This window comes from Leiobunum rupestre, chromosome 3, assembly GCF_980474605.1.
Source record: "Leiobunum rupestre chromosome 3, qqLeiRupe1.1.hap1, whole genome shotgun sequence".
NCBI lineage: Eukaryota > Metazoa > Arthropoda > Arachnida > Opiliones > Sclerosomatidae > Leiobunum > Leiobunum rupestre.
The window spans coordinates 22,045,104-22,058,317 of NC_143386.1; the positions used below are offsets into that span (position 1 = coordinate 22,045,104).

The window sequence follows — 13,214 nt, forward strand, 5'->3', positions numbered from 1 at the left end:
TCACGGGATTTTAGTTCTGCCTGGGTACCGGCCGTAACAGTCTTCACGAGATTTTTGTTCTAGCTGGGCCCGCGGCCGAAACAATCTTAACGGGATTTAAGTCTTCACGGGATTTCAGTTCTAGCTGGGGCCCGGCTGAAACAGTCTTCACGGGATTTTATTCTTCGCGGGATTTTAGTCTTCATGGGATTTTAGTTCTAGCTGGGGCCCGGCCGAAACAGTCTTCACGGAATTTTAGTTTTAGCTGGGGCCCGGGCGAAACAGTCTTCATGGGATTTTAGTCTTCACGGGATTTTAGTTCTAGCTGGGGCCTGGCCGAAACAGTCTTCACGGGATTTTAGTTCTAGCTGGGGCCCAACCGAAACAGTCTTCACGGGATTTTAGTTCTAGCTGTGGCCCGGCCGAAACAGTCTTCACGGGATTTAAATCTTCACGGGATTTTAGTCTTCACTGGATTTTAGTCTTCACGGGATTTTAGTTCTAGCTGGGGCCCGACCGAAACAGTCTTCACGGGATTTTAGTCTTCACGGGATTTTAGTTCTAGCTGGGGCCCGGGCGAAACAGTCTTCATGGGATTTTAGTCTTCACTGGATTTTAGTTCTAGCTGGGGCCCGTGGCCGAAACAGTCTTCACGGGATTTTAGTTCAAGCTGGGGCCCGACCGAAACAGTCTTCACGGGATTTTAGTTCTAGCTGGGGCCCGGCCGAAACAGTCTTCACGGGATTTCAGTTCTAGCTGGGGCCCGACCGAAACAGTCTTCACGGGATTTTAGTTCTAGCTGGGGCCCGGCCGAAACAGTCTTCACGGGATTTTAGTTCTGCCTGGGTACCGGCCGTAACAGTCTTCACGAGATTTTTGTTCTAGCTGGGCCCGCGGCCGAAACAATCTTAACGGGATTTAAGTCTTCACGGGATTTCAGTTCTAGCTGGGGCCCGGCTGAAACAGTCTTCACGGGATTTTATTCTTCGCGGGATTTTAGTCTTCATGGGATTTTAGTTCTAGCTGGGGCCCGGCCGAAACAGTCTTCACGGAATTTTAGTTCTAGCTGGGGCCCGGGCGAAACAGTCTTCATGGGATTTTAGTCTTCACGGGATTTTAGTTCTAGCTGGGGTCTGGCCGAAACAGTCTTCACGGGATTTTAGTTCTAGCTGGGGCCCAACCGAAACAGTCTTCACGGGATTTTAGTTCTAGCTGTGGCCCGGCCGAAACAGTCTTCACGGGATTTAAATCTTCACGGGATTTTAGTCTTCACTGGATTTTAGTCTTCACGGGATTTTAGTTCTAGCTGGGGCCCGACCGAAACAGTCTTCACGGGATTTTAGTCTTCACGGGATTTTAGTTCTAGCTGGGGCCCGGGCGAAACAGTCTTCATGGGATTTTAGTCTTCACTGGATTTTAGTTCTAGCTGGGGCCCGGCCGAAACAGTCTTCATGGGATTTTAGTCTTCACGGGATTTTCGTTCTAGCTGGGGCCCGGCCGAAACAGTCTTCATGGGATTTTAGTTCTAGTTGGGGCCCGCGGCCGAAACAGTCTTCGCGGGATTTTAGTCTTCACGGGATTTTAGTCTTCACGGGATTTTAGTTCTAGCTGGGGCCCGACCAAAACAGTCTTCACGGGATTTTAGTTCTAGCTAGGGCCCGGGCGAAACAGTCTTCACGGGATTTTAGTCTTCACGGGATTTTCGTTCTAGCTGGGGCCCGGCCAAAACATTCTTCACGGGATTTTAGTTCTAGCTGGGGCCCGCGGCCGAAACAGTCTTCACGGGATTCTAGTTCTAGCTTGGGCCCGCGGCCAAAACAGTCTTCACGGGATTTTAGTTCTAGCTGGGGCCCGGCCGAAACAGTCTTCACGGGATTTTAGTTCTACCTGGGGCCCGGCCGAAACAGTCTTCACGGGATTTTAATCTTCACGGGATTTTAGTCTTCGCGGGATTTTAGTCTTCGCGGGATTTTAGTCTTCACGGGATTTTAGTCTTCGCGGGATTTTAGTCTTCGCGGGATTTTAGTCTTCGCGGGATTTTAGTCTTCACGGGATTTTAGTCTTCACGGGATTTAAGTTCTAGCTGGGGCCCGGCCGAAACAGTCTTCACGGGATTTTAGTTCTAGCTGGGGCCCGGCCGAAACAGTCTTCACGGGATTTCAGTTCTACCTGGGGCCCGGCCGAAACAGTCTTCACGGGATTTTAGTTCAAGCTGGGGCCCACGGCCAAAACATTCTTCACGGGATTTTAGTTCAAGCTGGGGCCCGGCCGAAGGATGGGCTACCCAACTAGTAAAAGAAATAAAACAAGCCAAATATTTTACAATAATGTTCGATTGCACTCCAGACGTCTCTCACAAAGAACAGATAAGTCAGATCATTCGTTATGTACATATAGAAGACAAAATATATGTTGTAAAAGAAAGTTTTATAGACTTTATACACACTAATGAAAAGAAATGTGAAAGAAATTGTCAATAAAATACAATCAGACGATCTAAATATCTTGGATTGTCGTGGACCTTGTAACGATAATGGTAGTAACATGGCAGGAAAATATCGCGGAGTGCAGGCCCGAATTTTACAACAAAATTCATTAGCTCGATTTTTACCATGCGCGGCGCATTCCCAAAATTTAATTGGTGTCCATGCAGCGAGAATTTTAACGGTGACCCTTTGGATTTGGCCGAAGAGTGTTCTCTGCAATCTCTTGAATCGAAGTTATTTCAGCATTTCGGAGACAAGATATCGAAAGGAGTCCAGGGAAATCAAAGAAGGGGAAATTTTTTCTATAAAAGTGACATGAAATTAGAGTCAGCATTAAAAATAACCTGCACGAAAAACGTGAAACTACGATGAAAATTCAGGACGTTGCATTTAAACTACGTAACGAAATTCTAAAAGGTGATAAAAACCATTACCATCGAGCCTACGTGTTTTTCAAGTTCCTCGCGCTTCTTATAAATTGCTCTGATTTTAGACGTGGAAATACACCTAGAAACGCGCGTAGAATTTCGGCCATTTCGCAGGACTTAACATACGCTGTAACTAATGGTAACGTACTCACGTTAAACCATCAAAGCATCTACAGCTTGGTCTTGCAGTTAAAAGCATGAGTGGGAGTCGAGAACTAGTCGACGTATGAAATCATTTAGGACACACGGTAAACTACAGTTGTGTGGAAGAAATTAAGACGGAACTTACTTTTTCATTTCTTGAAGAGAAAAGAGTGACTCCGTAGGGTATTAAGCTAGTCGGAAACTTATCAACAGGTGTAGCTTGGGATAACTATGACACAATTGATGGAAAGTGTACAATACATGATACTGTTGGGATTTGCTTCCAGAATGTTGACGAGTGTAATCTAGAATGTGGTGAAATATTTGATACTAACCAAGATATATCTGAAGATCGTACGCAAAATAAACGAAAACGAAGAGCGTTAACAGCCACTGGACTGGAGTTATCACCGTATCGAAAGAGACCTCGAATGAGATCAAGTGGATTGATTCCACACGACGACGAGAGAAGGTCAACAATACCACTCCATTACATATGAAGTGCTCGATACAATTTGGATGATTTCGTTAGCTCTGAAAATTGAGGGGACCCCCCTGTGGTGTGGGTGGAATTCCAACGTTCTCATCCATAACCAACCCCAACAAGTCATATGTTACCTTCCTCTGATAAATCAATCACCTACGTCGCTTCAAGTAGTTATCGAAACTATGAAAAGGTCGCTAAAAATTGTGCAAGAATGTGACCAAGAATATATCGTTGTTTCATACGACCTAGCCATAGCAAAATTGGCACTAACCATACAAGCCGATGATACTCCAAAGTTCGACAAACTTTTCATTATGTTGGGACCGTTTCATATCTGTATGGCATTCCTTAGGGCTGTTGGAAAGTTCCAAGAAGAATCTGGCGGGACTCATATTTTTGGAGAGTCTGGAATACTTGCAGACGGTTCTTTGAATGGCTTTATTGGAGGATAACACTACAATAGATGTAAAAGGGGTCATTTACTACTAGCAACGTCACTTCAAATTCTCCATTTTCGACAATTTTGTTCGACGTACGAAATAGCAGTATTTATTGCGCATAAAATAACGAGGCTGTACTATTTGAATTCAAACTTTGACTTAGAAGAACTAACGGGAAACCTTATAGCGTTTTCCATTGGGAACCTCCGAGTGTGATCCGGATTTGTTGAATGACGTCAGTGCTCTCTGTAGGAGGCGCTCAGAGAATTATCCCTGGTAACTCCCAATGAAATACGAAACTTTTTCGGAGCACTTTTTTGGTTCCCTCCGACTCTTGAGTTGGGGCAGCCGGGAGCACTCCGGGAGCACTCCGGGAGGGAGTACCTTGGTCAATGGAAGACGATCCTCCCTCTCGGAGTTGCCCCTTTTTTCCCAATGGAATACGATTTTGATTTTGGAGCACTCCGGGAGTGCTCGGAGGTTCCCAATGGAAAACGCTATTAGAAACACGATAAATTAATACGCAGGCTACTGTGAGAAGACCGGAAAAGGAGAGCATGGAAAAACTGGGACATACGCTGTCTAACTCGCTTCCTGGATTTCACTGCTTCACCGGGTGTGACTACACAGCGTCGTTTTCGAGAAAAGGCTAAATTCAGCCTTTGAAGATTTTAGAGAAAAACTAAGAATATCGAAATATTAAATATTAATTTTTAAGTTTTAAATATTAAAATACAAAATTTATTTATTTCATTAAAATACATGAAGGTGCACCAATATATTTTAACTTTCCAAAATGCATTCTAAATTATCAATTTAATTAATTTAAAATAATATTTTTGTTATTATTCTTCGTCAGGGATTTTTCATTAATTTATCAATATATTTAAAATTTTCCAAGAGGCTGTGGAAATATATTATCTTTTTTTTTCAAACATCGGGATTTCTTTATTTTATTCCAACTCTACCTTGTTGTTTCAAAAGCCTTATTTAGGAGAACAAACAATCAATATTAATGTTGATCTTAATAAAACAATTTTCGTACACCAAAGCTTTGAAATGCACTTTCATGTATAATTGGAATCCTCAAACAGTTTCTTATCATTATCTCGCTACAAAATCATATCATGTGTTAAAAAAATTCAAACATTCAATGTAAATTATTTCTTAAACATCAAAAGTCTATTTGTGATAAAATAATAAATCCGATCTTATTATTTGAGAATTTCAAAGTTTAGGGAAACTCAAAATAGGTTTGGTTCATACCACAGCTCTTACAATTTTAAACACGAAATTTATATATGGTGCACATTAAAAATTGAGCTCTGAGATTTTCAGAAGCTTAAGTAACAGTTAGGATTTTCCATATTGTTTCGTACTTTTCAAGAACAAACTGATCTGTCACTTGCTTTGGAATAGCAGTAGATGGTCAAATACCAAGAAGTGCCAGAAAGGGTTAAACGACGAAATCAAGTCACGGGTTAACCTGATTGAGACCGCTAAGGGTTGTCTTGAACTTGATTACTTTTGCCCGTCTCTCTATCACACCAAAACGATTATCTCGACTGATAAAATTTTTTACTTCATCTGATTTATCTTATCGCTTAAGCGGATAGTCGAATAAACAGGGATACACAAATCATTTTAACCTATAAGATGACCATTGAAGATAAAAATAATAGTTGACCCCTCACATCTTCCTTGAAAGTCCCTTAAACCTAGGAGCTACAAACACAAGGAGAACGCAGCTAGCCTTTAAACACGCTAACGAAGGGTTGTGGACGAATTTCATTGAACGAGCGTCACGAGCCTTTACGCTGAACGTTTTACGGGCGGGGGGGAGGCAATTTCCGAATTTTCCCCTTCCGACGGCAGCAGGCGCTAAAGCGTCCAGCCAATGAAAAATGTACACAAGAAAATCCACGACTTTTGACGGGTTGCGTTCTCCTTTTGTGGGGTGTTGTGTTTGTTGCTCCTAGCTTAAACTAACTTGTGCAATGTGCACAGACTGGTGTTTTCCTATTATGTTCTCTATTTATTTTCCAGTCGAGGCTTCACTTGTCTCTTCATTGAAATGTCATTAGGTATTCGAGTTTAACCAAAATTACACCAATTTTCTGAGATTAATAAAATTTCACACAAATTATTTCCAATACAACGAACATTTTTCAAAGTGAAAATTTTAAATCATATTCTTTTCAAATTATACACCAACATTTTTATTTTGCTTTCACAAACATTTTATCAAATGCTTGGGAAAATGAATTAACATTATATCCTATATCTTTGTAAATTTTAAAATTTCTTGTAAGTCCTTGTTAGTTTAAGCATGGCACACTTTTATGAATTTCATTATTTTATTTAATTGTTTTTCCGACAAACGAGAAGCAAAATTAAAGATTTTAGTATTACAACGATATAAAATTTAAATTTGTACTTACATATGTAGGGCATTTAACTAATTCCGCCAAAACTTCCGCTGATATCTTTTCAAGTCGTGTCTTGAACGCTATTTTTAAAACACTTAATGCTATAAGGACAGTTGTTATTCCCTAAAACAATAAAAATGATAATTAAAAAAGGTGAGAGTGCCAAAGAGTTTCAAGAACCAATTTTACTCTACTGTCACGGAGTACAATGAGAGGCTTAGGAACCAGGGGGGCGGCAAGGGGGGCAATGCCCCTCCCTATAATTTTACTGGGAGGGGCAGCTAATGTTATTGCCCCCTCCAACTTTTTGTTCAGTTGAATTCTTCCCAAGGATCAAATTATAATTTTGAAAGCATATAAAGCTTATAGATCCTCAACTGTGTTTAAATTTCAGTCTTTTCCCGCCAATGTACATAGTACTAAAATGTACACATGCATTCAGGTTTCTGAAGGATACTACTACAGTCATTTCAATCTTAATTTTTGGTGTTTCTAAGCCAAATTATCACCGGAACAATTTCAGAAGTTTATTGTTTTAAAAATGCGATACATAGATAACCTCTAAAGCTCTGCCACTTGAAGCGTAAATCCAGAAGCTTAATTACATATTTCACCTAATATGAACCAATAGGCGTTTAAATAAAACATCTTCCCAGAAATTGCCAAGAAGTAATATTTCCGACAGCCAGGACTCACAAGTTATTATTTATATAGTGCTTGTTGAAATATTAGAAAGCTGGAAGCTTTCTCGAACGTAACATCGGTTTTTTGCTAAGCCTTAACATTCCAAAAAAAGTTACCTGGTTAAAAGGAAATACTTGTTGCATACCGTACTGCAAAAGAAATATGTTAAGTTCTAAATGAAAGAGTTTTCATCTTTTTCCAAAAGATAATTTTATACGAAATGAATTAACTCTGCCTCCATGAGAAGCTTTAAAATTGCCCGGTATTATAAAAATATTACATATAATTTTAATTATTTATACCATAAGAGGATGATAATAATAATAATATTATCTTCTTATACTTAGTTTTAGTAACATTATATATTTTACCTTAAAATATATTATCGAAAATTAACATTAGTATGTTCCTTATACACGTGAACCCACGCGTTTCTTATCTGACGCAAAATTCTCATGAGGGCAAAAACGCGTCTCCAATTGGCTTAAATATTACTTTTTGGCTAGCCATTCTAACCGTTTAACCGACCGACCGGAAATAGCTCCTTCCCAGATGAATTTGGAGAGGGGAGTAAAAACCGAGTATCTTTTATTGAAGCGTCCATAAACAGAAAAAAATGTTACTCAAACGTTTTTGGCCAAAAAGTTATAGTTTGGCCAGAAAGACAAATTGAGGGCGAAACAGTCATTTCCGATTCTATTTGCGTTAGCATACAAAAGCGTTTTGGGCAATGGTTTTTGAGAATTCAAGCTGGCAAAGCAAAGAATTGAATTTTAATTTAAAAATAATTTGTTAGCACGTTTTATTATGGGATAACGCAAATTTTTAACATTTTATTGAAATTATTGAAGATTTTTAAAGTTAAGTCCATTAATACATTAGTTACTATTATTTTAATTTACATGGTTACGAGAGCTGATCACTGAGCAATCGGCGAACACGCTTCTCGGGCGTAATCTGAATGCTTCACGTTAACTTACTGCGTAAAAGGATCAGCCGCTTGGGACGGCGACAGCGTTTGACCAATATTTCTGCCAATTCTAATATCTACACTATATATAAACAAAAATCATATCTAACGTAAGTTTAACTTTATAAATTATTTAAAAGTATATGTATATGATTAAACTTTACATGACATAAACTTTTAATTGCTAAATGAGATTATAATTCCGAATAACAAACAATGTTGAATACTAAAAATACTAATACATATATTTGAAAATGATAAATACGTTTAGGCTTACCATTTTGGAAAGATTAAGGTAGGACCAAGGTATGTCACTTCTCAATGACTTCCTGAATGACAGAACTTCGAAAAAGAGAAACAGCCACAGAAAAAAGCAAGGAGCCCAAGCCAATACGGTGCTTTGAAAACACGCTGTCAAATCTGGGTTGTTGGTGTACCATGTTAAATTGGAATCCTGAAAATTAAAATTTATCGTGAGCGTAATATATTCTGTGGGGTGGAGTTTCGCCTCGCAGCAAGAGGAGCCGGGTTTGATCCCAGCTTGTGGCTCTGGGTGAAAACTCAAAACAACTCCTTCTGCGTTGAGTTTTACAGTTGTCTCCACATTGATTTAACTGTTTCCCCTTCCATAAAAATTTGTTGAGTTTAGTGGTAGTAGTAAGTATAGGAAACTCTTGGCTCGCGTAGCATGAAAGGCTTGCTACCACCCTCCTACGCATAGTAACCTGGCCACCTGAATTAAGGGCTTTAAAATTCGCTTGATTAGTTAGGCCTTTGGTGGTGCCTTGGGTATTAGTCTAGCTTATTATTAGTATTATTATTATTATTGACTTCCGGCAGAAAAATAATCAAGGTCAATAAGGAAATTTTGGTATATTCCCATTCGATCGAAATCCCATTCGACCGAATTCAATATGTTTCCGAAATATAGCCCAAAGGGCGGATTCGGTTCATTGGGACCTTTTGTTTTGTTTTTTACTTCTGCCCCGAGGTATAGGTATAAAAAACGTTATACCTAAACAAAATTGCTACAGGTGTACTAACGGTAAGGTTAGGTTAGGTTAGGTTAGGTTAGGTTAGTCTCTCACTTCCTTAAGGTGGCGCGCTTTTATAAATTTATTTATGCTTTGAACTTTAGTCACGTTTCTACCCGAATAATAACTAGATTTATTTACCGTTTTGTTTAAGCGAAACAAATAATCATTCTTAATGTAAAAAACCCTCCTTTGTGAGCTATTTTCTCCATTTTAGCTAACTGGCTCCAATAAGACTATCAACACTTATTTATATAAGAAGTAAACCTATTTAAAAAGCGTCTCATAAAAACGAAATTTGATGTACTATAAAAAATAATATAAACGTGCAAAATTGGGCTGTAAACCCAATCGATCGATTGGGACTCAATGTTAAATCGTTTTCGAACGAATGGGATTTCGGTCGAATGGGACCAAAGCGAAATTTTGTTTCAAGTAATGATAATTAAACAAGGTAATGCAAATGAAAACCCTGCCGTTTCGTACCAATCTTGTTTTGAAAATTCAAATAGATATAAGTAATAACGATAACAGCAAAAAATACATCTAAGGGGGGAATCTTATTCAGTGGCGTAGACAAGGGGGGTTTCTGTGTCCAAACCCCCCCTTGGGCCTACCTTTGACTGTACTAAATTTCCACCCCTTCTTGACCCCCTCTTAACATATCATCTACTTCGACCCCCCCCCCCTGACGAATTCCTGTCTACGCCAATGTTCTTCTTTTTAAATATATTTACATATGTCTCTTAGTGGATAGGTTTCCTTTGAGACATCAACGGGGCCCGTTCAGTGGGAGCGAATGCGCCGCCTAGCCTTGGGTGTGCACATGTCATCATGGCGTTACTACTTCGAAGTACGGGAAAATTGTAGAGACAAAACTGCGTAGTGATATTTGCAAAGTGAAAACCATTTTATCCCACTGTCAAAGTAACACACAAATTTATGATATATTTGGCCTAGCACAAATATTTCTTACAAAACGTATTTGAAAAATCAGAGAAAGCAAAGTTTCACTTTTCACAAAGTAAGCAGTTTACGGATGCACTTATTATAATCTTCTGTTTTTAACATTATCGTATGGTTAAGAGAAAGAGCCCGTTCAAACATAATAATAAAAAGCGCTTGCCAAAAAATTGTACATTCTCTTACCAAATTTACACTACATTTTAATGGAAATAGGTTTTTAGAAACAACATGTTAGTCTAGTTTGTGGGGATGTTTAAACGACACAGATACCTGTGTTTAAGAATGCTTAAGGCATGTAGTGAAATGATTAAATATTTTCTTAAGAGTTTAAATTAAACTATCCATGTAAAATATCAACTATAGTTTAAAGTCTTTATCTAAGTAAGCTAACATGTTTATATCAACAATAATTTTTGAAAAAAATCCTTATTTGCGCAAGATACTTCGTTTGAATAAAGTTGTCTGTGTAAATTTATAAAAATATTTTGAAATAAATCTAAGTTGTTTCTTAGACACTAAAATAAAAAGTTTAAATACGCAATCTTACCCAAAAACTCGAATTACAAAAGTGTTGCAGAACGTTTGTCATTTTAAAACTGTTTAAAACAAAACCGAATAGTTTTTAAACTAAGAGAACATAACGTATTCCGCGACTAGTCACCAATACGACATTGCTAGAAACAGCTCGCAGTTTTTACTACTACAATTTGCGATCGTAAATCGACGCCCAGCCTGTACCGCGTTGTGATAACTCCAAACAGCCTCTTCTGTCAATCAAATATTTTATAAAATCAGGTTATTTATTCGTATAGCAGAACATTTATAATAATAATATTTTATAATGTATCATAAATCAAATTTAAATATAAATTGTTTTAAAATCGCTATTATTTATGTGTCTTAATAAACATTACTATAATAGGATTTGTAATTTTATTAGGATATAAAATTCTTTTTATTCCTTACCCATAGTGTGCTGTTGCAAAACTCTTCAAAGACATGTTGTGGAAACATTGTAAAGCCAAAAGTTGTGCTTTCAATTGAACGAAAGATAGAAAAAGCCGTTCTTATTCTTCGCAAGGCATTCGAAAATTAGATTAGTATTAAAACATTTTCTGATTGTTTTTATCTTTGTGAAATTGGATCGTTTTTGACAACTTGTGTAAATGTTTCCTTCCAAATTTATAAGACGCTATCGTTGGCTTTGATAATCTTAGCTAACACTAAAGATTTCCTTTATTATAGTTGTACATGTAAAGTAAAACTTTTGGCAACTGGTCCAGCTTTCGATAAAAGGAGTGGAACTTATCGAGGAATATTTCGGCCGAATTAACATCCAGAAGTTTTCGCTAACAGTGGATAAATATTGAAACTTTGAGTGAAGAAAGCTGCCAGTTTACCGCTGGCTATTTCAGCCGACATTTTCATTTAAGGAGAATTTCGCGCGGTGTTATGTAATGATTGTGTTTTCCCGTGAGTCTAATCCATGATAAGAAGCCATTTGGTTTTCATATCTACTTGTGTAGGGTTCGATGAAATTTAATTGAAGTTTGCAGTTGCAAAAACCTTCTAACGGCCGCGCACACTTCGCGTATTGACAAGCCCATACTTTTTACTCAGCGTTGGGAACTAAGAAATCGTGCTTGGTGGGATAGTTACCCAAACGATAGAGTAAGAGACTAACTATTAAAAATAATTAAAAACGCGTCATTAGTCCTACTGCTTCTTTTTTTTTACAAATATGAAATTTCAGCTCTTTCGTAAGCCCTAAGATCTCATTCATAGGCCCTAGGCACAATGCCTAAATTGCCTAATGTTAAATCCGGCACTGGCTGAACGTAAACCATTCAAGTTGTGGGTAGTTTAAATCACCTCAGATAAGGAGGTCATACATTTAGAGTTACTTTACTTAGTCACGGTGGTTATAATTTTGAGAGTTTCGATTTTGTTTATGAAAGAAGTAGAACGATAGATTACGCAGAACAGTAAGGATTTTACCGTATTAAAGCACAATGCAGTAAGGCACTCTATTCCAAGAGTTAAAGACCACAAATCGGAGAATTTAGCTGGAATGGGGGCGGCGATCGCTTCGATCAATGGTGAATTCCTTAAGTGATATTTCACTGTCCAAGACATCCATCTAAATACATTTTTCAATTAAGGCTACAATATGAACATCATGTGAATGCATTGGTTTATTAATGGCTTAAAAGTAAAAATTTTAACATTCGGGTTAAGGAAGAGAGTTGTTACACATACTTAGTGAACCGTGAGCGGCAGAATGCTAAATTACGATTTATTGAAGTAAAAAAAATTGATGATGTAGATAACGTAGGTTTGAAGCGCGATGAAAGTACAGAACGGAAGTAGACCTCTCCATCACGAATAAATAGATACTTTTAACCTATCTACAAACGAGATTGGAGCTCATCAATAGATCTGGAGAGCAGAGTTTGTTGTCATTTCGTACTATCTATTGAGCAGGCAAGTCACATGGCTCTCTCACAAGCGCGGAGATCTATCATTTCAGAAATAATAATATTGAGCTAGGTTAATACTCAAGGCACCACCTTAGGCCTAAGTCATCATGCGACTTTTAAAGCGATTTATTCCGGTGGCCGGGTAACGATGCGTAGGAGGGTGGTGACAAGCCCTCCAAGCCACGCGAGCCGACAGCTCCCTACACTACTTATTAACGATAACCTCAACAAGAAAGGAACTTATATTTTAAATTGAGCGAGGAAAAGTCCAATTTTACAAGACCGGGATTACAGTTTTGTTTTTCTAGATGTTTAACTAGGAGGTTGTACATTTCAGAGTGAATGAAGCCAATATCATACTAATGACCATGATCATTAGAGATGTTATTTTCATGAGCTGATTCCGAAGGCTAGCGTTGAACGGTCTTCGCAGGATGTCATATCTTTCTTTAAGGGATTCTTTTATTCGGGCACTAAGTTGTTACCCTAAATACCCTTTAAGTGACTTTGCTCATATCCAAGGGCCTTAGCACCTTTTACCATAAGGCTAACCAGATCGATAAAAAGATTGCTTCTTTATACCCGCGCAAATATGAAATGCCAGATGTAAAACAAAGAACGATAGGCCGTTGCATAGAAAATGGGGTACCAGAACAACTTTAATTCGCCCCTCATCACGATATCACA

At 38.3% G+C, this 13,214-nt stretch overlaps 1 protein-coding gene across 1 annotated transcript; it reads right to left on the reverse strand.

Annotated features, from left to right (window-relative positions):
* Positions 1–5,031: 5,031 nt before the first annotated feature.
* On the reverse strand, positions 5,032–11,082 carry LOC149949817 (ATP-binding cassette sub-family C member 1-like). The gene is made up of 4 exons (XM_090169511.1): positions 11,014–11,082; positions 8,325–8,501; positions 6,406–6,516; positions 5,032–5,076 (listed from the first exon to the last, which is right to left on the reverse strand). The coding sequence occupies exons 1-4, from the start codon at positions 11,059–11,061 to the stop codon at positions 5,032–5,034; spliced, it is 381 nt and encodes a 126-aa protein (XP_090025637.1). The 5' UTR covers positions 11,062–11,082.
* Positions 11,083–13,214: the final 2,132 nt, after the last annotated feature.

What these genes read in the sequence shown, in the direction of transcription:
- LOC149949817 (XM_090169511.1), bottom strand. Translation starts at nt 11,061, where the DNA reads ATGTTTCCACAACATGTCTTTGAAGAGTTTTGCAACAGCACACTATGG. An exon ending in TTTGCAACAGCACACTATGG is followed by an intron (nt 8,502 to 11,013) that starts GTAAGGAATAAA and finishes TTTAATTTTCAG; the next exon opens with GATTCCAATTTAACATGGTA. An exon ending in ACCTTAATCTTTCCAAAATG is followed by an intron (nt 6,517 to 8,324) that starts GTAAGCCTAAAC and finishes TTATTGTTTTAG; the next exon opens with GGAATAACAACTGTCCTTAT.